The 27,235-nt window shown below is 39.8% G+C and overlaps 1 protein-coding gene across 1 annotated transcript in view; it reads left to right on the forward strand.

Annotated features, from left to right (window-relative positions):
* LOC115807229 (glutathione hydrolase 5 proenzyme-like) overlaps window positions 1-23,021 on the forward strand; it is a 39,559-nt gene extending 16,538 nt beyond the window's left edge. Inside the window, exon 11 of the mRNA XM_030768099.1 lies at window positions 22,926-23,021. Coding sequence (XP_030623959.1) covers window positions 22,926-23,021 — 96 coding nt within the window. The remainder of the gene's footprint in view (window positions 1-22,925) is intronic.
* Window positions 23,022-27,235: the final 4,214 nt, after the last annotated feature.

Genomic DNA, 27,235 nt, shown 5'->3' on the forward strand with positions numbered 1-27,235 from the left:
TATGTGGATTTCAACCCTCGTCCAGGCTGTTCTCAGCAGGGATGGGGAGGTTCTGACCTCAACTGAGGATGTGGTTGCACGATGGAAGGAACACTTTGAAGAGCTCCTAAACCCGACTGACACGCTCTCCACAGAGGAGGCAGGGCCAGAAGATTCAGGAGGATCGTCACCCATCTCTCTGGCAGAGGTCACTGAGGCAGTTAGAAAACTCTGCAGTGGCAAGGCGCCAGGAGTGGATGAGATCCGCCCTGAAATGCTGAAGGCTTTGGATGTTGTTGGGCTGTCATGGCTGACACGCCTCTTCAATGTTGCAAGGGAGTCAGGGACAGTGCCCGTGGAGTGGCAGACGGGGTGGTGGTCCCCATTTTTAAAAAAGGGGACCGGAGAGTGTGCTCCAATTATCGGGGTATCACACTGCTCAACCTCCCTGAGAAAGCCTACTCCAGGGTACTGGAAAGGACTGCGGCCGACTGTTGAACCTCGGATCCAGGAGGAACAATGTGGATTCCGTCCTGTCCGTGGAACAGTGGACCAGCTGTTCACCCTTGCACAGATAGTGGAGGGATCATGACAGTTTGCCAATCCAGTCTACATGTGTTTTGTGGACCTGGAGAAGGCTTACGATCGTGTTTCCTGGGGTGTCCTGTGGGGGGTGCTGCAGGAGTATGGCGTGCCAGGTTCGCTGCTGTGAGCCATTCGGTCCCTGTATAAACACAGTGAGAGCTGTGTCAGTATTCTCAGCACTAAGTCAAACTCATTCCCAGTGAGTGTTGGTCTCCTTTTCTCCGAATCTTGTTCTTAATTTTCATGGACTGGATCTCAAGGTGCAGTCGGGGGGAGGAGGGTGTCCAGTATGGTGGCCTCAGGATTGTGTCTCTGCTTTTTGCAGATGATGTTGTTCTGTTGGCCTCATCAAACTGTGACCTCAAGCACACATTGGGGCGGTTTGCAGCCGAGCGTGAAGCGGTCGGGATGAGGATCAGCACCTCCAAGTCCGAGGCCATGGTCCTATGCTGGAAAAAGGTGGCTTGCCCCCTCCGAGTTGGGACTGAGTTTCTGCATCAAGTGGGGGAATTCAAGTATCTCGGGGTCTTGTTCACAAGTGAGGGTAAAATGGAGCGGGAGATCGACAGGCGGATCGGGGTGGCGCTGGCAGTCAGGAGCTCTGGGTAGTGACCGAAAGAATGAGATCGCGGATACAAGCGGCGGAAATGAGCTTCCTCCACAGGGTGGCTGGGCGCACCCTTAGGGATAGGGTGAGGAGCTCGGACACCCGGGAGGAGCTTGGAGTAGAGCCGCTGCTCCTCCGCATTGAAAGGAGCCAGTTGAGGTGGTTCGGGTACCTAATCAGGATGTCTCCTAGGCACCTCCCTGTGGAGATGTTCTGGGCACGACCACCTGGGAGGAGACCCTGGGGAAGACCAAGGACATGTTGGGAGAATTATGTATCTTGGCTGGCCTGGGAACGCCTTGGGATCCCCCAGGAGGAGCTGGTGGATGTAGTCGGGTAAAGGGATGTCTGGGCTACCCTCCTCAGCCTGCTGCCACTACGACCTAGTCCCGGATAAGCGGCAAAAAATGATGATGATGATCTTTAAGGCTACTGCTGAACCTCCCTTAAGCCTCTGCATACTGGTTCAGCAGATTTTACCAGCATGTTCATTGTCAAAGTGAACAGGGTCACAGAGCTGGTGCAGCCAATGATGAGACTCCTCCTTTAAACAGGCTAGGTGTCTGCTGTGTTCCTACCCTAGGAACTGCAGCTTGAACTAAAAAAGGTTAGAGATAAAGGCTCCCCGCTTTCCAGGCCTTTCTCTCTGTCGAACCATGCATTGCTCAGCTCTGCGCTGGATAAAAAGCCTCTGCCTGAGCATGGCTTTGCCTTGCTATGCTGTTTCTCTAAGTCTCGCAGTTCTTTCCATGAGATTATTAAATTAAAAACTGGTTATCAGGCCAATATTGTAATATCTAGCCTACAATGTAATAACTTACAGCAGTACCTAATTTCATTATTGGCCAAAATATTATTACATAACTGATTCATGATTTTATTACATGATGAGCCAATTATTACATTATGTTTTATTGCATTATTGGAAGTTTTTGGCCATTATGACAGGCCACTACATGTATTAAAAAATGTAAAAACCCGCCGATAATGTAACAAATGTAAGAAGTTGTTACATTACTGGTTGATATTACATTTGGGTTGTCAGCAGTACAATTTCAGAGTAACATAATACATTGATCCCTCTTCACGAACCCCTCTTACACATCTTCTGCCCCTATCACCACATGGGAAGTTAGTAATGGAAGGAAAATAATATTTGCTGCTCTATCCTAAAACTATTTTACATTTGTCCACATCCTCAGAGTGGGTGGTCAGACTTTATTAATCCTGGCTGAGGATAATTTCAAATTTAGAACATATAAAAACATCTGTATCCAATGTTTGACTGAGGGAACATGGGGTGAAATCCAGTGTTGAATAATTACTTTTTGTTGCTGTCATGCCTACCAGCCATAAGCATGGTAAATGGGGAAACATCTGACTGTCAGTGAAGAAACCGTTTCAAATCAGTCCAAAATCTGAGGACCTGTGGCATGTACTGAAATGGATGAACTGGTGATTTGTGTTTGAAGATGAGCCTGATGTGACATTCCAATCTGCATGTCCATCCCTATGTGTTAAGTCTCTCAGATGTTTTTTGAATGGAAGATTGGGCATGAATAAATAAATGAGACAAGTCTACTCTGTGCACCTTCACAACTGAGTAAAAATTGATCTCATTTGATCCATACCAGTAAATCTAGTTTCAGTCTCCAAGGCAAAGTCAATCATCCGCTATATTAGAACTAAAAGGTAATACCTTCCATGATGCCGAGAATGAGGCTGACAAGTGGAGCTCCTGCAGGTGGAGGGGGGAAGTACATTTCATATTCTCCGACTGACATATTCCATACTTCAGTTTCATGTACTTTGAATGATGACAGATCCTCCAGTGTTATGGTTCCACCTTAGAATCAGCACAGAAATTGTGATGTAAACAGGTGTCTGTAACTTTCTAAAAAACCATTTCAGGTTTGCTCTCTAACCCAAACCCAAACCCCATTCTTAACTTTTTTCAAATGAGCATTTTTCAAACATCTAATGTTAGAAATAAAGACGATAAGTCAACCAACCAACCAAATAAACACATCTGCTTCTAATGAAAAGAATGTGGGATTGTAAGGACATCAAATGTTGATATATGTTTAGTCATGAGACCAGGCAGTGCACGGTATAAGGTTTTCACCTGCGTCTTTTATATCCTCGATTAAGTCCCTGGCTATCTGCCCTGAGTAGAAAGCGTTTGCTCCTTCTTCAGCTATAATGCCAAGGGTTTTATTAAGTGCTGAGAAATTCACAGTATCACCTACTTCCAGCAGTTTCCCATCTCCATTGAAGAATAAATCACTGGCAAACAGAAACAGAAACAGGGTTATTCAGCAAGCATCAGAAAAGTTTTATGACAATGCTTAAATTTAAACATGATGTAACCATCAGATTGCACAGGATCAAAAACATCAATGAATGTTGAGCCTTCTTTAAAATCACCCTCTTGTCATAACAGTAGCCAGTATAAGACTCTTATACATTTTATCTTGCCTTTCCTGTGTACTTTGTGCTTTGTTTTGCATTCTTCTAGTAGCCTTAATGAAAATACTCAACAATAAAAATAAAGTTGACATAAATGGTGTAAATGTAAATGTCCATGATGGCAAGAAAAATAGATTCAGACATACCTCAGTTTCAGTGACTTTATGTTCATTTTCTTTAGATACTTGTAAGTCAAATTTGACAGCTTAACACCCCTTCCATATAATTCCAGAGTAGGCTGAAACAGCTCACTCCAGTTCAGCTTTCCGTAAATCTGATGCACTCTTTCATAGACCCGCAACTCTCCTGGCACACCAATCCATTTGCTGGCTGTATCAGATAAAAAGGACAAGTTTTGGGCAGCTTAATGACATCTTGGAAATGTGAATCTAGATATATTACTAAAAAGAACACATATAAACTGTCATTAGATTATTATGTGGTGGTGACACGGGTGGTGGGATGTTCTACCGGGTCCCACTTGACCCTTCCCACCTGTGTTTTTATTGATGCTGATACCGTAAACTGACTTTGAATTGCACTGTAGAGAGCAGTGATTTTTCAGATTACTGCAATCACTTTGTAGTGATATTCAGTCATTGATTTTTAAAGATCCATACATTTCACGCTGTGTTCATCAATTTTCTGCACTGGGTGAAGGGGATATATATTCTTGTAACACATTAACTTTACAGTTTGTATTGAGATTCTGATCTATTCACACTTTGTTACATAAAAAAAGATTCTGAAGTTTTCCAGCTTTCCTTATGAGGGGTATTTTGATGGTATTTCAAACTGAAAAAATCCATTGTTAAAAATTTCCTTGAAAACTATTGGGTAAATATAAAAATAACCGTTCAGTCAAAAGAGCACATACCCTAACCATTATCATTTATGAATCAATACTGTTCATGAATTTAATTACTATTATTTTTGATTAGCTGTTAAGCTGTTAAGCTTCACAAAACCAAACACTCCTGTTCTCACGCCTCTATCCTAACTCCCCCCTCTTCTGGCCATTTAGTGTTCTGATTTCCTTGATTTGCTCATTTAGTGTTCTGATTTCCTTGATTTGATCATGTAGTGTTCTGATCTCCTTGATTTGATCATTTAGTGTTCTGATTTCCTTGATTTGGTCATGTAGTGTTCTGATCTCCTTGATTTGGTCAGTGTCCTGTTTTATTTGGGTCAATCAATTAATCATTTAATGATCTGGTGCACCTGTTTTATGTTCTTTAAGCCTGCTTTCAGTTTCTAGAGATACCCTTTCTGTTTTAATTATTCTTCTCCAACTCTTGACTACGTTATGTACATTTCTGAGTGTTCATTTTTGTATTCTGGCAAAAACCATGCATGTATTGTCCCATCAGGATATATGAACAACCTACTGAATATCTTTACATGCTACAACAAACACCATTACTTGTTGAATGTGTACCAGGCCTTGAAAGAAAACATGTGATGCTCCTTTGATATAAATCTGTGGTCACAGCAACTATGACAATAGCAAAACCAACACAAGTAAGAACAGGCGGGTGAATGTAATTTATGCCAACTAACCTTTTTGAACCAATCAAAGTACTGTGGTTGAATCAGAGGTTTGTACTGCATAAAACCAGGTCACAGAAATTTTCCTGTATAAACATTCATCTCTTTTCTTATTGCAAGTTTAAATGGCCTCAGGTACAACAAACCACCTGAATACAAAACATAAGAAATTTAAAGCCATTAACTGAGGCAAAGTTAATGAGACTGAATATGTTTGAATATCTCTCTTAATATTTATAGGGCATTGACAAATGAAATTTCTTTTGCTACCAAAAAGACACTGCTTCAAATGAGTAGTTGTCAGTTCAAGAAACTCACAGCTAAGGAGACAGAGGAAGAAGGGCGCTGAAGAGGGAGGCTGGTTGCGCAACTCGTTGTTTATGTTTCTTAATTCATTTTGAAATCTCGCTCTCTCTCCCTTTTGTTTTTTACAAACCAGCCACAGAACATGTTAAACATGTTGGTGTGTTTCTAGGTTTTGTTGTCTGATATGCTGTACGCGCTTTGACTCTTGCAGTATCAGTTTTGACAACTTAATTAACACTAGTTCTGACCAAAATGCAGATAATACTAGTGTTCATCTTAACTTAAAGTTAGGATTACTGAATGTCAGATCCCTTACTCAGAACTGGGGGTGCTAACAAGAACCAGAGAGACCAAACAAGACCATGCACTACATGGATCAAGACACTCACATTAGTGAGAGACTTTGCAAATAATCCTGGAAAATGCAGAGATATGTATATAGAGGAAACTGATGGGTATGTGAACAAAAGAAAGGTTGATCGGATCATGAAGTAATTAAATGATCATCAGGTAAACACAGCTCTGATAGGCCAAACAACAGGGAGGTAAAAACAGGTGTGACACCAGTTCATGCATGTAGACTAGACTATTGCAGTGCTCTGTTTGTTGGATGTTCCACAGTGTACTTGAACAGGCCCCAGCAACATCACAATGCACCTGCTGGAATTCTTATTACAACCAGAAAATCTGAGCAGATTATCCCTATATTGTCCTCTCCACTTTGACGTCCTGCTAAATTTTGCACTGATTACAAGTTACTAATAACTCTCTGAATCATCTGGCTCCCTAGTATCTGAGTTACTTATGAGCCTTCTAGACTACTCTACTCACAAGATGCTAGTTTTCTGGCGGATACAAGACTTCAAAAAGTTACAGCATACAGTAAAGCATTCTCCTTTGGAGCTCCACAGGTATGGAATACTCTTCTGTTATGTGCCCCTGTGCATTCTGTGTCTTTTTGTGTCTTTTTCAGCGCAGAGCACACAAAAATGAAAATGCCCACGTTTCTTGCAGAAGAAACACACAGATAAGGATGGGGACTTAGGTGACAACTTCTCTATGTTTTCAAACCATTTCTCTGCAGCTGGAGAACAGACAGTTTTGAAACTCTGCTGCTACCACTGGGGCAGTAACAATTTTTCAGTAAAGGTTCGTATGTTTTAACAAATAAAGAAATACTCATCCGCTAAAACTACTGCAACAGAAGTTTTCAGAAGTTTTTGATCATTTAGATAATTGGGCAAACAGTTTTTAAACTCTTCCAGAAGTATCATTTCACAAAGCTGTTTAAAAGTGTTTAATTTTAGAGGAGTGCACCAAAGATCAAATAGCGATTCCTTCCACCTGACAAACTCGACATAAGTTTGAATTTCGGCTTTGTGATGACGAAGAAATTTCTGGCTATAAGCCTCAGGAACCAGCTGATAGACCTGAAGGACAGAAGCTTTCACCCGGTCATAATCAAGAGACTCCACAACTAACAAGGATGAGTATGCTTGCTGCACTTTACCTGACATAACACATTGCAACAACACAGGCCAAACCTCCTTTGGCCACCTGAAGTTGGTAGCCGTGTGTCCGAAAAGAGTAAAGAGCTTTTTCACCTCCTCCTCTGTAAATGGGACAACCAAACATACATTGTGGCTTGTATCAATGTCGCCAGACTCTGGAACACCACTATCACAAGCTCTTCACTTAAATACCTTGAGACAGAAAACCTGTTGCCTCTCATTCTTTCACTCCTGTTTTTCTTTCATGCCTAAATTCCTCTCTTTCCCTCGCATGCTCTTGTTCATACTCTCTCTCACACAATTCTAAATTCCTGTTCTGGGTGCAGCGAGTGAGAGCTCAGCTGATCAAGTCTCACCTTCCAGATCATTGTCATCCATTATTGTGAAGCATTAACCAGCAAAACCTGATTATCACATTTGGGTAAACTACTGCAGGCTGTAAATTTATAATAAGCAACAATGTTCAAGAGGTTCTATTTTGAATAACTCAGTTTGCATGGGGTTTGCAGCGTAAGACTGTAGATCAAACATGATGGAGGGTGAACAGGAGAGAGCTGAAGAGACATATGGTGGAGAGCCCTATCAGAGACAAGAAAATGTAGGAAAAGAGGAAACAAACAGCTCAGCATCAATACGAAACGTCTGTGGCACAACCCGTGTTACACACAATACAACAATACAAGTTTGGTGCACAAGTAACTACAACAGTTCAACAAGGGGTGACAAAGCGTGACAAATACAAAAGACCTAAAATGATCACTCAGTTCAAATGCCGCCAAATATGGTATGACCCAAAGACCACATGACTTTCAGTAACCAGGGGTCTACTCTCTGGCCTAACATAAAACTAGCCAGCAGATATTTTGAGTAGTCCAAAGGTGTAAAATGTTTACTGAAAAGAAGAAATATGTATTGCTGATCAAATTTTAAATAAAAGACTCCAAAGAACAAAATCATTGCAACTGAAAAGGGAACGGGTAGCGGCTGACCAGGGCAGGCCAGCAGGTCCTTAATCCTGGAGAACAGATCTTACTTCACTCCACATAATAAAAGACAATGTGGGTCTTCAGGACAGATGCTGACCTACCTTGGTCTAGCCGGACTCAAACCAGTCACACAAAAGAAAAGAAAGCCTTTCCTGCCTTCTTATTCAATAACACAAATTTTGTGCTCAGCAGTACCCAAAGGTTATAATCACAACAAATGTAATAAGTTAACCTGTGGGGTGGATCTTCTCTGAGAACCAGCCACACCCAATCTAGCTTTTCCCTCTCTACTTACTCTAGCTAAGGGCAACAAGGATTTCTTCCAGCTATGATACCTCCTTCTTGTATATCCCCCAACATGTCTATCTGCTAGCTTTGACTGTGTTACATTCACATGTACAATATAAGCACTTCCACAAATTCTGCCCTAGGATGGCTGAACACCCACCTGCATGGAACTCATAGATTTTCTTAAAAATTGGTGTTCAATCTAATAGTCTATCAATTAATCTTTTACTCCTGGGTCAGTCAGAGGAGGGTGAGCTGCCTCTACTGAGTCGTGGCTCCTTGCTATCTCATTCTTGGGGAATCTTTCCTTTCCTTGACTTGGGCTTGCTCACTGGGGGCATCAGGTCCGGCATCCTGCAGAGCTGCTTTGTGCCAACGTGCGATGTTAACGTGCTACATGAATAAAAGTAAACCGAATTGAATTGAACTGATAAATTGAACTCAGCTCAGTATGACTATCAGAAATCATTCTTTTGGTTATCCATGTCTATATCTCAAATGTTCTGACAGCCCAAAATATGTTATTGAGCTGTGCTAAATAAAAAAAAATGTCAAATAAGGTCTGTGAGAATCCCAGGCTGTGATTACTGTGACCATGAAATCATAATGTACTTACAGTAAACTAGTTGTTAGGCTATGTGCTATGTCAAAATTCTCTTTTATGTGGTGAGTGTTAATTACATAAGACATAAATCAGAACAATAGGATTGCAAGCAGTGTAAACACAATTTGATGTTTGTTAAAGTAAGTGTTTGATGTCTCCCTGAGACATACTCATAGTCACTTCAGATAATTTCATCAAGTTCAGCTCGGAAAGCAAATGTTTAGTTAACAAGGGGATTTTAGTATGAACAATCATAAAAACAATGGTAAACTTTGCTATCTCAGCATGTATACAAAAATAATGATCAGCTCAGTTTACCAAAGACAACCTGCACAACACTTTGCAAATGATGAATGATGTCATGGAAGTTGCTTTGGATAAAAGCATCTGCTATTTTAATAAATGCAAACGTAAATATACTTATAATAATAATCATGCAAGTCCGAATGAAAATTCAGATCCCTTAGATTCAACCTCCTATTCACATGGTTCTGACATTTCTTGCATTATTGCCGATCTTAACAATGTTAGTGTCAAACACATTAGGTGTGGTTACCTTCCTGTTCAGTCTTGACGCCTTTGCTGCAATTCGATAGGAAGTCTTTATCAAAGTTCTTGGGGACTGTCTCACGTCCGTTGAAAATTCTGACCTTCCCTGGTTTGAGTGGAATGAATTGAAGAGGCTGATAAGGAAGTGTCTTGTCTTTCTATTTAGTAATACAAGTGCAGCAATAAATGAGTAGCCTTATTTTGTTGTCTGTTGTATTTAGGTATTGGTGTGTACTGTTTGCTGCTTTGCTGTGTACTGTATTTAATCTATAGTGGATGAGCTACTAGACTGGAATTTCCCCAAGATTATAAATAAAGTATCTATGTATCTATGTATGTATGTATCTATCTATCTAGACATTTTGGTGCAAACGGGAAAATGAGGATATGGCACTTAACTCACCATTCTTATCCAGTATGGTGAAAATGCTGCCTCCTCCCAGCCCCATACTCTGTGGATGTATCAGTGAAGTGCATATTAATGAGGCAATGGCAGCATCCACTGCTGAACCTCCCTTTTGCAGGATATCCCTGAGAAAGATAAAGACACAGCACATTCTTTAATCATCAAAAGCTATGTCAACATGTCAAATAACAAAAGTATAAGCTCTTTATTCTTTAGTGCTTTAGAGCAAACAGGGGAAGAGGAGGAAAAATGTAACGTGCATACTATCAATATTAATATGTACAGTATGTGAGCATTTATTACTTATTGTTGAAAGAGAAAGAGTATGTTGCTGAGCATGTAGACAATGCATTGATTGTATATGTATCCTGTGGGACACTAAGTGAACTTACACTGTAACCTAGTTTGCTGTGTTGATTGTTTTGTGACTTCAGACGCAAGTTTGCAAGAGTAAAATCTAAAAGAAGCATTTCCGAAGTCTGTCTCTATGAACTGAATGTGCAGCATTTACACACAGTTAATGGTAATTTGCCAAATCTTTGTGAACATTGCCTGAATCTACATCGTAGCTCCGCTTGTCAAACATGCAGGGAAGTTTGTTGAACATTCCCTTCAAGTGATTGGTAGAATGTGCGCGAAAACAGAGAAACACGATGATCCAGTCCATCATTTTATCATTCAAAGCAGAGGTATTTCTGTTGAAGGCTGGGGTGGGCATCTGTTTGATACTTTGCAGAATTGAATGAATTGTCCGGCCTCAGTTGCACGGCTCTGAAACATCCTCTGTAAAATGGTGTTGAGTATGTCACGTGCGCTCATCTCTATCATTGGCTATGCACTGTTTGAAAAGGTGCCTGTCTACATATACCCCAATGCTTTCATGTCCTTTGAAAGTCTTCCAGTTGCTTTCAATACTGAGCTGGTCCTTGGTAGCCTAATTTTCCTGTTACCCTGTTAGCTTGATTCCTTGTTCCCATTTAGCCTTGTTAGCGTTGCTCTCTGTCAAGCCTTTCTGCCTGTTCCTTCTGTTTGTCTTTCCATGTATCAAACTTAGCTTGTACCTAGACCCTGGTTCTTGCCTAACCCCCAGTAGCCAGTACTTTGTGTACGAGATGTTGCCTGTTTATTGATCGCCTCATAGCAAGAAGGTCGCGGGTTTGAATCCCGGCCCGGTGGCCAGGGTCCTTTCTGCGTGGAGTTTGCATGTTCTCCCCATGTCTGCATGGGTTTCCTCTGGGAGCTCCGGTTTCCTCCCACAGTCCAAAGAAATGCAGGTTAGGTGAATTGGAGACACTAAATTGCCCCTAGGTGTGAGTCTGTGTGTCTGCCCTGCGATGGACTAGCAAGTTGTTCAGGGTGTTTCCCTGCCTTTTGCCCTATGAGCGCTGGGATAGGCTCCAGCACCCCCTGTGACCCTAATCAGGATAAGCGGCTTAGATAATGAGTGAGTGAGTAAAGAATGCGTGTGTATCCAGTTGCATCTCAGGAACAGAGTGTCAAGCACTCTTAGTAGTAGTACTGGTACTTCTTTACTAGAGAGTAGTGGAATTTTGTTTCATTCTTTTGCCTTGTGTACATAGTTACAACAACAACTGCATACAAAACTCTGGAGTGTCAAGTTTTTCTTGTTCATGTTGTTTTTACCATGAACAAAACGATAACCAGCAGAAACAGCAAACAATATGAAACTCACAATGATTTAAACAGCGAGCAATATGATTTGTGAAAAAATAATTAACGGATTTATAATACTTATCTGACCGGAGTTTTAACCAGAGTGACTCAATATTTTTAATTTAGTTGACAGAGTGTGCATAGATTTCAAAACAGCAGGAACAGTATTTAATGATAAAAGTTTTAAGCCAAATGCAAATTGTTACAAAAAGCGCAAAAGATAAAGCAGATGAACTCACCGGCCGATCACAGAACACTCCCATGAATCAGCAGCGACTGCTGCAATCCATGAGTCCTTGTTCGAACGGCTATGAAAACACAAATAAATGATTAATTCCTTTATTACAACTAATGATAGGCGTGTTTTCTTAACAGACATATGTGGAGGTCTCTTGTGAGATCCGTTGTTAAATGTCTCCTCCAGTATATACTACACTAAAGTCAAAATGAGAAGAAAAGAATGATTATGAGATAAAAGTGTTCATTTTTTCAGATGCAACCCTCCAAAAGATTGGACAGATAAAGCAGCTTCTTGCACTCAAATCTGTCAGAGTAGATCACAATTACTGCTGATTAATATAGGTGAAAAGAAGCACAAGCGTACTGATGAACTCACCTGCCATTTGTTGCACTTTTGGGGTTGGGGTTGTCATCTTGGTCTTCATGATGGTTAATGGCCAGAATAAGAATAAAAATAGCTATAGCTATATAATAACTTATAAGACATATACATTCAGATCTTGATTTCGGTTCTGACATTTTTCTTTTTCCTTCAGCAGAATATTTGTAGACATGTCTCCACTGGTATGACAGTAGCGAAATGAAACTGAAAACAAAAGTATTGTAAGTATTAGAGGTGGACAGAGACGTCATTATCTGTATCTGTATCTGTTCAACCAACAAAATTATCTGTCTCTGCATCTGCATTTGGATTGTAGATTGGAAGTGGGCACGATTTAGAGATTATACTGGATATCAGTTCTAGCTTGTATGGCGCCCTGGGTGAACCCCTGACAAAACAAAAAGCACCATTCTGCACTAACTGTAATCTTTATTCAGACTTTTGGAACAATACAAATAAATAATCATTGCATACAATATATACAAGACTAAGACTCATAAATGTAAAAAAGTAGTAAAAAAAGACGAATATCCATTTGTGTCGATTTGGCACTCGACCATCAATACATTACCCATCCCCCAACACTGTCAACCAAGTCAAGACTAATCCAATTCACCTTGGTGGTGTGCAGACCAGCGGCGCCGGAATGAGTTTCAAAGTAGGGGGGCAAGAACACAGGGTAAATCCAGACCTGTAGGGGGTGAGGGGGCATTGTTCACCGGGGAAATTTTTCTTAATTCTGGCAGTTTAATGGATAATTTTTTCATTTGATGGAATCAAAACTGTCAAAACACAAATGCTGGAGCTTGAGAGCGAGAAACTTTAAAGGATTGGGCTGGCTATGAGCTCCCTCGCTCAAAATTCACCAGTTACTATTAGCCATTTACTGTAGAGTTTACTATAATATCTAGTAAACTATTAAATTCTGGAAATACGATGGCTCATTAAGATACTGAATTCATTAATAATAATTATTTTTAAGAAAATAGACTTTAAAAGTGTCAAAAGAAGTTAAAAGTTGAGAGCGCTATATGTACGAACCAAAACTCAAAAGTACAGGCTAACACTCCATCTCTCAATGAAAACACGATGCGTTTTATGCCGTAAAACGTTTTTGAGCAGTACAGATCTGACATTGCCAGTAGATGTCATCAGATGTCACATAGTGCATGCATGTATCGCGTGCATGCTGGTGCATGCGTAGTGCACACCAGACTTCCAGACTTTTGTACCTCCGCCAAAATCGGGCAGCTCCCAAATTGGACAGTGACACCAGGAAATATTGTATTTTCTAACCTAATATTCATTGGCAATGCAATTTTGTGCCTTCAAAGCATCAGATTGATTTAATATTGGCATATAATTAATTAAGAAATATAATTCTGACATTTATTTCCACATACTCATACTTTTCATCTCTCTCTCTCTCTCTCTCTCTCTCTCTCTCTCTCTCATTTTTATTTTTAACTGAACTAAGTTTTATGAACCCAGTTGAGAGCCGTTTCATTTACTACTTATAATTGTTGTATGGATCGATACACATTCTAAGTTTCTTGGGCTTCACTACTGTGACCATGCTATTTACCCAATCTGTGAGCTCAGTCTGCTTCATGATAACCCCAAGACCCTCCATTCTTTTCAGTTCAGTTTTGACCCTGTCCTTCAGTGCTGCAGGTACTTTCCGTGGTGCATGAATAACTGGACCAACATCTGGATTGAGCTGGATATGGTACAATCCTAGTACACATCCTAGACCAGTGAACACATCTTGGTATTCACTCAAAATTTCAGTTTTGTCTTTGTTCTCGAATTTGTAAACTCTCATCCAAATCATCCACATCATCATCGAAGTCCATGGTATTAAATGCCCCTATTGCTTCATCTCCAGCTGCGTGAAGGAAGGTAATGCATTTCACTTTCTCACTCTTCTATGCATCTCTAGGTGGAGAGCGCCAGCTACAGGTAAGGAGTATTAACAGAACTCATCAAAATTACCATATATCACACTACACACACACACACACACATATATATATGTATGTATATGTGTATATATATATAAAATTCCCCCCTCACTTCTGTGGGTTGTCTTCTTTCCCTTCCAGGCTTGTGTCCTCTAACAGAGGTCTGGGAGCTTGAGGGTCCTACACAGTATCTTAGATGTTCCTAGGACTGCGTTCTTCTGGACAGAGATCCCAGATGGTCTTCCTGAGATCTGCTAGGGCTCCTCTCCCAGTTTGGGGCTCGCAGCTCCGAGTGTTCCGATTACCATGGGGACCACTGTTGCCTTCACCTTCCACATCTTTTCTAGCTCTTCTTTCAGCCCTTGGTATTTCTCAAGCTTCTCGTGTTCCTTCTTCCTGATGTTGCTGTCGCTTGGGACTGCTATGTCTATCACTACGGCTTTCTTCCTCTGCTTGTCCATCACTACTGTGTCCGGCTGATTAGCCATAACCAGCTTGTCAGTCTGTATCTGGAGGTCCCAGGGGATCTCAGCCTGGTTGTCCTCCCATTTTGACCTTGGGGCTTCTAGTTCATACTCGGCACAGATGTTTCTGTATACTATGCCAGCCACTTAGTTATGGCATTCCTTGTACGCCCTACCTGTTAGTGTCTTACACCCTGCTGTTATGTGCTGGATTGTCTCAGGGGCATCTTTGCACAGCCTACACCTGGAGTCCTGTCTGGTAGGGTAGACTTTGGCCTCTACTGACCTTGTACTCAGGGCCTGTTCCTGTGCTGCCATGATCAGTGCCTCTGTGCTGTCCTTCAATCCAGCCTTGTCCAGCCGCTGGTAGGATTTCTCGTTGTCAGCCACTTCCTCTATTTGACCGTGATACATGCCGTGCAGGGGCTTGTGTGTGTGTGTGTGTGTGTGTATATATATATATATATATATATATATATATATATATATATATATATATATATAAACTATGTATCTATGTATTTGTTTCTATATATATATATATGTACATTTATTTATATATATATATGTACACACACACACACACACACACACACACACTCACACATGTATATATGAAACAGAGGTGCACAGGGATGTCATTATCTGTATCTGTATCTGTTCAGCCAACAAAATGATCTGTCTCTGTATCTGTATTCTGGATAGCAGAGTGGGTGTTGTTTATACCAGAAGTTACGTACATCTGGCAAATGTTGTATTTTGTAACCTAATGTTCATTGGCAATGCAATTTTTGTGCCTTAAAAGCATCATATTGATTTAATATTGACATTTCATTAATTATGAAATATATTTTCACGCTCTCATACTGCACTTTTCATCTCTCTCTCGCTGTCTCTTTTTTTGTATTTTATTTTTGACTAAACTCAGTCTTATGAACCATCTCTTCACTTGCATATATTTTTAAAATAGTTTTATTTTAGGTATTTTATCGTTGTTTAGTCGCGCTGAAACCTTGGAAGTCCAAAACTGTTACTTTTCGGGAAATGAAAAAAAGGTGTTTTTAGAATAACTGAACACTGTGTCGTCAAAGTTGTTCCTCAATGTAGTTAACGCTGTTCTGAAGGAGGGAGCCAACGTCACAGCCTACTCAGACAAGAGGAAGAACGACACTGCATACGTCATGAGTGGAATGTACCAACCTCAGAATATGGAGAGAATGATGTTTGGAGGAATCGAGTTTTCCTACATTATTGCAATAATGGAGTTATGAAGAGCTTTTGATTATTAATCACAGAAAACATCTGCATGACAGACAGGTGATTTTTTTCTTAGAATTTTTTAAAAATTTTGTGAATCACACAAATTTTAGATGGTTCTCTTTGTGATACAGCTATACCTATTTCACAATATTTGTAGAAATTTGACATGGGAAATAAAGCACAGTCCAAAAAAAAAAAAAAAAATTCACACACTGGCTACACGCTGCACTCCAGGGTCAGGGCCAGCAGCTTGTCTCCTCTTCAGTAAAATCCATCACTCACAGAGGGTTAGAATCAGTGTCATTGTCTCAAAGTAATGAAAACTAATGTCAAAGGGCTAATGAGGAGCAATGAGCCTACAGTTCAGGTCATATCACAATACATTAAAAAAAAAGTTTTCAAGGTGTGTGATTTTAACAGACAATTTTGAAAATTACACACAAACACAGTATCATTCTGGATATATATATATATATATATATTTCAGCCATCTTTGAAATCAAATATTTAAGCCACTTAAAATTTCCATGTTTAAATATTATCAGAGTTTTTTTAATCCACTCTATGTTCCGCAGGGTGTGCCATTCACTAGCTTAAGATTCAATATTAAACATGAAAGACGTACATGATCTCAGGATTATTTTAGGGTAACGTTCTCTTTCAATTCCAGATTTTTACTCTTTCTGTTGGTCTGTCTGTGTTCCCTTTGTTAATGATGTGAGAGGGATATTAAAAGAAATACTGACCCCATGACAGTGTCTCCATTAGACATTCATTCATTCATTCACTCATTCTCCAAGCTGCTTATCCTAATTAGGCTCACGGGTTGCTGGAGCCTATCCCAGTGCTCATTGGGTGAAAGGCGGGGGAACACCCTGGACAGGTCGCCAGTCCATCAAAGGGCAGCCACACACTTAGGGGCAATTTAGTGTCTTCAGTTCAGCTAATTTAAATGTCTTTGGACTTTGTGAGGAAACTGGAGCTCCCAACGGGAACCCACACAGACATGTGGAGAAAATGTTAAATCCACACAGAAAGGAGCCTGGCCGTCTGGGACCTTCTTACTGTGAGGCAACAGTGCTAACCACTGAGCCACCGTCCCTCTTCCCCTGACAGTGGACAGAATATATGAGACACACCTGACAGTCTCACCTGGGAAAACTCAGGGTCACTGAACATGTAACTCTATTCAACTCCAGGTCGTTTTCTTTTGATTTTTCTCTTTTGGGTTCTTATTTGGATCTGGTCTGATTTCTTGTTAGATGTTCAATAACATTGCTTTCACCAGCTCTGTATCTTTTGGTTTTGTCTTATTCTGGTGTAATAAAAATGCTCTTCTGTGTTATGCTTTTGTCTAGTGGGTTATTGGGAGATCTCTTGAGTGGATCATAATTCTTGGGTTAGTCATTGCTTTCGGTATATAATTACATTTAAATGACAATTTTGTTACATAAACTTACCATATGACATAATTCATATTTTTTTCCAAGATGATATAAGTACACTGGTATCAGTAGAATGATTATGACATTGCTAGAATATGAAGTCTAGCAAGTGGAGAAACTGTGATGGGTGGGACAACTCGGCAGCACGGCGCCACCCAATAGGCAGAGGAGGGCGGAGCCTTATCGAATAGATCTGTTTGGCTACAGCTGCTGCTCGTTACGCCATCAGAGTCTTAAAAAGGCCTCAGAAATGGGAGAGTCCAGACAGGAAGAATGACGGCATAGGGGAGGGGCCTCAGGGTCATGTGATGTTGAGCCGAATGTGTGGTTCTTCTTCTCATCTGTTTTTTTCTTCAAAGCTATGATGTAACCTGTTAATTAAAAAAAAAAAAACAAGGCTAATAGGTTTGATCTGTTTTTCGACTCAGTGTCTTAGTTTCGGTGTTCTTCCCCCTAATTTTTCTACTGTATACTTATAAGTTATTTTAGCCACTCGGTACTAAAGGTTAGACTTACAATGTAAATTTGACTTTACAAGTAAGTTTAAAGTTGCAAGAGAGGGTTATGTGACGTGCCAAACGAAAAACATTGTCTGGATCCGACAGCCTCCTATCTATGCCTCGATCCCTACAACTCTGTAAGTGTCTGGAGAGTGAATTTTCATATCAAGGTGATGTTTTCCATGAAATGACAATCTCTTAACATTCCCTTCTGAACAAAGATTATCCAAAACCTCACTCTCTCCAGTTACATCTTCCAGCCGACAGCTGTTTCTTTGACAACAAAACACGTTATCTCTCTGGTGGTCACTGTGGATGACAATGACTTTTCTGTGGAAAATCAGTTATCTAAAACTGTGCTAGTTTCACACTGTGCATCTGTCTCATTGCACAGATAGCTGGAGAGGAGCCAGTTGGATAACTAACACTCACTCTGTATGCCTAACCCTAACACAGATAACATTTTTGACCTTTTTAGGGCCTGTGTTGTTTCCTTTTATGGCTAAAGAAAAAATTTGATGTTTTGATGCCAACATTTCATTCATGAACATGTCATTCTCACACTCTCACACCTAGACAGACATTACCAAATGCTCTCTGAAACCACACTGATGTCATATTAGTTTATGACCTGCCCAAGCTTGTGCCTCCATTACACCCTCCCACTCCCTTCCACAAAAACACTGCTCCTGTGCTCTTAATCCTGTGGACTGAAAGCAATCAAAGAGATTCACGCCAATGCCACAGTTTCACTACAGAGGCATTCAAACACATGGCTTTTCAGATATAGACAGCCTAACCATGTAGGATTAACAAATGTACGGGTGTGTGTGTATGTGTGTGTGTGTGACCTTTCCCTGTGACCTTTCTTTGTGAGCTTTCTCGAGCTCCACAATCTTAAATAGGACTAATTACGGTAAAATATGTTGGAATTATATATACATATATATAGTGCAGTTAAGGCTTTAGGGCTTCTGCAGTCAGAGATGATGAGAATGCCAGCAGAGCTGTGAGAACATGATCCATATGTATTTTTTTTTTTTTAAATAATATTTTTTTTAGGTATTAAAAATATTTCAGATTAGAAAATACTGTAATGATAAATGTATCGCATTTTAAACACATTTCAGCCATGGATGTTGTGTTGTGGGAGGGTAAAGCGCTATTCATGAAACCCATAAAGCTAAGGTTTTCAAATACATTTAGCATTACAGAGAGCACACAAAAGTTTTAAATGTTATGGCACGTCAATACGTTGCCTGACACAGACTTACATTAACTGACTGACACAGCATAAAATGAGTTTCTTCTTCAGAGAGAGGTTTTTCTCCCTCTTAAACAAGCTCCAAGCATACACATTAACCGTTATCAGCGGCGTATCCACGGAGACCTCGGAGGTTTGATCAAATGAGAGCTGAACAAGGAGAAGTTTTGCCTACATAGATAGTCCAATTAAATTTAAAATTAAAACAGAAAAAAGGCTTTAAAGAAAATGGGGCTTAATAGATTTTCAGATTCCATGTTGATAAAAGCAGTGGCATTTTGTCAGCCCTGATTTCTCTAATCCTGGGGAGATAAGAACTGACGAGTTTCATTGGAAATGTGGCTTTTCTGCTGAGTACACTCATGACAGGGTGGACCAACGCAAAGATGTTAGTTCATCTGAACACTGTTAAAAGAAATGAAACGAGAACTCTCTGTTTTTTTTCTTTCTTTCTTTTAAAACAGTCTCAAGAACAGTGCTGGACCAATATTCCCAAGTCGTGTTTTCATTGTGCTGTAATGTCAGTATATCTGTGATGGCCAGCCTAATCAGTAATCATTCTGAAGGTTTAGGATTGTAATACTAAAAATGTTTGTGAAACAGAGAAGAATAGATTACTGGATCTATTGCAAGTTCTGTTCTTTTAGATATTGTGGTGTTGTGTGTTCGTGAAGTGTGACTTTAGCAATTTTCAGTGTGCATTTGCCCATCCGGTCCTGTGTGGTGATATGGGAGAACTGGAATGATGGTTCCGGGTCTTTTGGGTCATGCGGCTGACAACTACTCAGATAATACGACAGTGAGCTGCTGAATCCTGTGAAGAGAAAAAAAATGTTTATGCCAAAGACACGTACTGTTTCTAAGAAGCATGTGTCTCTTTACCCTCAGCAGTACAACACTTCATTGCTCTAAGTGCTTCATTGCTCTAAATGCTTCATTGCTCTAAACTTGTCAAAGCGTCCTGTCTGTCTGTACCCATGAGCCTCTGCAACCACCCATCAACGAGCCACTAGGAAAGAGATGCCTGACAAAGGAACAAATTGTAAACAAACAAAAAGACAAAACAAAAAGAAAGAAAGAATTTCACATAAACAATTTCGCATAAAACTTCATTTATAATGTTAGAATGGGAATAATATCCCTTTGCACAAAGGAGTATTTCTATAAATTGTTATAACTGACATAGTGGGCGAAAGAACAGCCATTTAACAAACTTTAATCAGACCTGATCGATGTTGCCTGATTGTTGTTTCACAGGCTAACTATGGAAATTACAGTAAATAAAATGGTAAAACATAAAATGGTAAAACTATATATTTTTTCTTTTTACAGTAAGTCTACTTGGTCAAAACGTAACACTGAGATTCCATTTTTCAAGGATCCATTTCTAACTTTTGTTTAGTTCAAAATTTACCTGTCGTTCACCTTTTTCCAACGATCACCTACCAGGGACTGTCCTTGTTTTCAACGCAAGGGAAACAGTACCCAGAGACTCTGAGCCTGATCTGCTAGCCAGTAACCTGTGCAATCAAACAAAAAACGACTATGAAGGTAATGCAGTCCATCTTTACACACACACACACACACACACACACACACAGCGTGCTTGACTAGTGCTGACCACTTTCTCTCTGGTGTTTAACTGTTCAGACCCTGTCTTTTGTGCTCAAATGCAGCCAGTGAGCTCATCACTGTTCCTGGAGCATTGCGAGGGTACGAAAGGTTACATGGAAAACTGAAATGGGCCCCAGCATCAAATTGGCCCAAGAGGGTGTTCCCCTCTCAAATCATACTTACAACGTTTTATAGCTGACAAGAGACAGGTTCATGACCTCCAAATTATGGTACGTTTGAAAGTATGTTGACCTTTTCTCTTTTTTTTGCCAGAATTACAAACTATATTTTAATATGTATTGTATCCTGTTGAAGTTTGTGTCTTTTGTGTATTGCTTGATTTTCAGGGGTAATCTGAAGGTCTTTTCTTAGTCAGTATTAGGCTGTTAGGCTCTCTCTATATATATATATACATACACATATATATGTGTGTATATATATATATATAATGAGGGGCCAAACAGGAAATATATAAATATATAAATGCAATTCTGAATATATAAATATAATTCCTGAATATATAAAAGTTAGTTTATAGCCGGGCATATCACAACACAGTCGTTTCTTTGTTTGATTTTTTTTTCTTCGGAGGCTACTGAGTGAGCAAAACAAGTTTAACAGGCAAACCGAACACACACACACACACACACACACAGAAGGCGGGCCTCTCCCAAAACTTCAACAAACAGTGCAACATTCTTTTAAAAAGTTTATTTTAAACAGTTTTCCGCTTGGTGGAATATATATTTGTGTATATATATGTGTATATATATATATATATATATATATATATATATATATATATATATATATATATATATATATATATATATATATATATATATGTAATATGTGCATGTGTGTGTGTGTGTGTGTGTGTGTGAGTTAAAAATTTGTAATACCTGTGTAAGTGATGTCCAAATCATCTTTGTGTGTATATTGTTGTATGTGTGACAGGAGAGAGGCCTCCCTCTTCAGTGATTCCAGCAATTCTTCTGTCTAAGGACAAAAGACTGGTTATTGGGGCCCCTGGAGGTACCCTAATCAACACAGCAGTATCTCTGGTAAAACCTCTATCACCTGCCAACCTCACCCAAACATCACACCTCTCCCAACCTAGAAAAGGAATAACACTAAAACATGGCTAGCTACCTGTTCACTGTTAGTTTGTTGGACTGATTATCTTAACACATGCTTATAGTAACTGAACAATGTAACATAAACACATAAACACATGAGGATGAGGAGTACTATAAACTGGGATGTTTATCATGAAAAAAACAAAACAAAAATGTGTTGATGTGATCACGGCAGATTCTTCTCATGTAGTGATGTGTCATGTCCAGGCCCTGATGAATAACCTGTGGTTTGGTAAGACTCTGAAAGAGGCCATCTCTGATCCTGTGCTGTTTTTGGACTCCTCCTTTGCCCTGCATTTTGAGCCAGGTTTTAATTGGGTAAGATTACACTCTTTGAAAAGAAACTCCTGAAAACCCTCTTATGTAAAAACTGCTACAATAGGGATAATTAGTATACACATCAACACATTACTCAGCCAAACTCAGAGAATGCCAGCTCAGAGGACACTGTAGTTTTTTCCACAGTTTGGGATGAAAATCAGCTCTCCATTCTGATGGGTGTTTATCTTAGGCTGTGTTAATGTCAGAGCTGATAGATACATGTCCCATTCATAGGAGGCAATGAGATGAACATGATATTACTGTTCTATGACACAAATCTGTGGTTCCACTCTATGTAGTACACAGGACACAGTGGGTATGAGGTCTGGTACAAGACATTGTACATATGATTCACAGTATGAAGTTCAGAAAATCACTTTTCAAATCATAGCAGAGAACCCTTTTATTAGCAAGCTGGGGAGAAGTATATGTCACAAATCACCAACCATGATGCGATCTAGTTGCAGAGTTTAATAGGATGATCCAAAAACATTAACAATTGCGAAAACCAGGTCAATCAGGGGCAAAGACAATATCATAGAGAATCCAAGAGACGATGTTGAAACGAGCAGGAAAGAGAATAAAAACAAAACAAAACAGGATAGTCAAAAGTATAACATGGCTCAGTAATGCTTCCAAAAGAGAACACACATACACAAAACTACTATCAAAATAAAAGTCCATTAGAATTCTGAGGAAGGGGAGTGTTGGGTTGTGACAGTACACAAGGCCTTTGTTACGGCTGTGTGTAACCTGTAGCACTGCTAATGTTACAGGTCAAATGTATATTTCCCAATGGATTTTTTTTTTTGGCCTGCAGACTGTTATAGAGGAGTTGAAAACTCTTAACCATAGTATTAGTGATGAAGAGATAACCTTCTACAACACGGTCAATGCTATTCTGAAGGAGGGCTAAACCATCACAGTATACTCAGACCAGAGGAAGTACGGCACAGCCGTCGGATACGGAATTTTTGGATCAAATTCTATATCGAACGTTCCCCGGAGTCTGAAGCTAGCTAAGTAAAGTGACATTTCCAAAGCTGTGTGATGAAAGATTTTCTGCTGTTTGCTTAATTAATGTGTAAATGAAATACGTATGTTTCTTTAGAACTTACATGAGTCAAAGATGAGAACACCCTCATTACTTAATAACTTAACCATCTCAGCGAATAGCTTTGCATGTTTGGACATCGTAGCAACCAGGAAATTTACTTCCCTTGCAGAGGCCAGTTCAACACCCCTCCTGGAAAATCTTAAGGCAAACATTCAGTACTGGAAAACCCCCATTTCTCCTCTCGGCAGAGTAAATTCCGTAAAAACGATATTTCTCCCGCAGGTTCTCTACCTCTTTCCAAACGTTCCCACTTTCCTGGCAAATTCATTCTTTAAAACTCTGGATTCGCTGGTAATACCATGTGGGATTGTAAGGCACGCAGAATAAAGAAACACCATCTCATTAAATGCAAGGCAGATGGAGGGCTAGCTCTGCCTGATTTTCGTTCTTATTATCGGGCGGCCAATGTAAGGGCTGTAACCTTTGCCTTGGATGAATTAGCTACAGCTGTGCATCGGCTGAAAATTGAACAAGAAGACTGTTCGCCCTGTTCTATTGGTGCTGTTTATCTCCAAGAGAACTTAAGAAGTCCATATACAGTTTTAACCTAGTTAAATACAACACCATTCCTATGTGAAACTAAATCAGGACGCACCTCAAATTAAAGGCAGTGTCACTATTACTTCCCATAATGGGCAATCCTTCAATTGTACCATCAGTCTTAGATACATAGTTTAACAGATGGGTGGATAAGGGTATACATAACATCAGCAGTTTGATTATATAAGGCTCATTTACTTCTTTAAAGCAACTACAGGACAAATATGGTATATTATCTAACGACTTTTTCAGATGCCGTCAAATTAGGGGTTATGTAAAAACTGGATGGAAGAGGGATTTGGGGGTTTGCTCTGCTTGTCTAATAGGTTTCTTTTGTGTGTGTGTGTGTGTGTGTTTGTTCTCTTGACTTATGTGCGACGTCATACACAAAATAATAATAAAAAAAACACTTGAGTAAAGAATTCTATGAGCCTCCATTTGTCATCAGATTATCACCTCCTGAGTATGAATATGCTATGCACTACATTTCTCCTACAACTCATCAGAGAGGAAGAAAGTAACACTTGAAAAAGAAAGAAAGAAAAAAAACATTTACATTTTGTTATTCTGTGAAATGGCTTAAAACGGGAATGACTGTTTCTATTTAAAATTCTAAACCAGAAGATGAAAAGTACGTAAATAGCTAATTTTTATGGTGTTGTGAATTGCAGTTTACTCTATGGCCATCAGGTGGTGACATTTACCAGTAATGCTGCACCCGAAAGGTGTCAAAACTAATGATGCCCTTAAGCGCTTTTTTCTTGCGCTGGTCTATCCGAACCAGTTCCAGCGAAGAATGAATACAGATGTGAGCAAAAGCATACTATGCAATTTGTGACCTTTTTTGTAATTGTGTGTAGTCATGCTTAAAAAAAGTGATTTCATCTCTATGGAGTAATAGAAAGAACTGGATAATTAAAAGTCATAAAACACTGTTTTTGAATACGTCGGTCAAACGCAGAAATAGTGTGTATCTCTTCCGGACCTAACGCTTAAGCACGCGTCCCGCGATGGACGCAGAGAATATACGTTTTTAACTTTTTTTTTCATCCCCTTTTTCCTTGCTCAAATAACCTTTAGGATCGGTATGGTCTAGTCCGTTAGATTTCGACATAAAAATAAACGTAATGTATGTAGTCAGTCTCAAAGAACTTTGCCTGTTTGCTGTTGCCATACAAGCCTGAACAAGATCTTCAGCGCCAGTCACAAGAGTTGGAACGAGCCATTAATTCTCTCTATTATTGTGAAATCTCTTAACAAAGGCGGAAAAAAAACCTGTACAAAGCAACCTAATAACCCTCATTGTAATAAGTGTTTTTTTTTTTTAATTGAATAATTCCATCACGCGCTTTTAAAACCATGCTATTGAATACTAGGCAAAAAAAAAAAAAAAAAAAAAAAAAAAAAAAAAGGGGGGGGGGGGCAGCGTTGGCGTGGCAGAGGCAAAAAACAAAAAGAAAAACGAAGCAGGAGAAGTCACGTGAAACACCACATAAAAGAAGATATTATTTGTGTCACACAGTGTCCTAGCCTTTCACTCTCTGTGTTTTTTTTTATTTTTTATTTTTTGTCCAATCTGAGGACACACTGTGTCTAGTCTAGAGCCTGACTGTGACCACTTTGTTCCCTAAATATCCCCTGGGTCCTCCTCCTGTATCAGGTTCACATTCTGAACAAAACATTCTGAACAAAACACACATTCTGTTCTCTCCTTGTCCCCCCCCCCCCCCCCCCCCCAAAAAAAAACCCCCTCTCCTGCCGACTGCTACACAGTACTGCAAAATATTTTTACCTGTCATTGTGCCCAAATATTTATTTTTTTCCGTGATGTGCCACAGGTGAAGTGTGTTAAGATGTTGTTTTGAAAGCCATCATATAAAGCAGGGCAGGGCGACCGACCCACAGTGAAGAGACGGAATGGGGGAACAACGATATCTGATGAACTGTAAGTGAGTTGAAATGGGACCACAGAATGAGAGAGAACATGTTTCAGATGAATGTGGTCCTTGTGTTTCTTTCTTTCATGGCTTCATTTGAAGAAACCATTTGCTATTTTCAAGGCAACATTTCTACCTTGACCTCAAAACCCCCACCTCTAAGGATTCATTTATTACACCGGCTTAAAAAAGACCACGTGCCGTTCTCTGTATTACTTCTCTCTCTTCTTCGGTTTTTCCTCTGTCACAATTTTCCTACCTTCTGAACACACTCACAGCTCTTGCTGTAGGTGGTGGCTTTCACTCCTCTAAGAGGAGGGGGGTAAATTTTATAATGAATAAAGTCCCATTGATTTACAATGGTAGAATGTTCTAAAGTTTTAACTTCCTTCTTTCCTTCCTGCACTCTGTCCGATGTTTCCAAAGTTCTCCTTTTAGATATTTGACACTTCCATCTGGGCTATCTGATAGACAGCAATTCCTCACAAATGATTCAGCATTTGTTTGCATTGTTTTAATGGGGGTACATCTTTTCATAATTGTAAAACTGTGATCTTTCATGCCACATTTACAAAATACACACACACACACACACACACACACACACACACACAATATACATATACACACACCACACAAATAAACTTCACATTCCACATGAGCACACTACAAAATACACATAACAAAATACACACACACACACACACACACACACACACACACACACACACACACACACACCACACAAATAAACTTCACATTCCACATGAGCACACTACAGAATACACACACACACACACACACACACACACACTACAAACTATATGCACTAAACTGCACAAACTACACACACACACACACACAACATGCAGAGCAACATGCAGAACAAATTACAGATGCCACACACACATCCTTGATACTCCTCCCATCATGTCCATTTCACACAACACACCCATTACATGCCATGCACACACCACACTCCAAAAAAACTACACCCACACCCCAAACGACATTCAAAAGACACTCCACACGCCTCAACGCACTCGCAACCCACATACCACTCCACTGCCCTACCGGTTCTCCTTCCCTTTCTCGTTGATTAATCATTCATATGTACTGTATTATAAAACAATGGTAGAATATGTACCCATAAAACCCACTTTTATTATTAAGAGTGCTTGGCTTGGCTTGACTTGACTTGTGGCAATTGCGATAACCATCATTTTTCAAGCTGATGGCGTCCCAGTCAAATTTGACCCAAATCAATCTTAGTAGGATTAAAGTTTATTCATTTCAGGGTACCAACCCATCTAAATGGACAGGTGACGTCAATGGGAGCTTAATGTTCAATTCGTTAATAATTAATATCTAAAAGAGTTTATGGAGTTTGGTTGAGGCACAAAAGAAAGAAAGAGAGAGAAGGCTGTGATGAAGTTTAATGGCGTTCAGTACTGACACGACTATCATTACGCTTTACATACACTGTATATACGTCATATGGAAAAACACAAATGAAAAAATGTAAACACTGTAATT

Source organism: Chanos chanos, chromosome 3, assembly GCF_902362185.1.
Source record: "Chanos chanos chromosome 3, fChaCha1.1, whole genome shotgun sequence".
In the NCBI taxonomy this organism is placed as follows: Eukaryota; Metazoa; Chordata; class Actinopteri; order Gonorynchiformes; family Chanidae; genus Chanos; species Chanos chanos.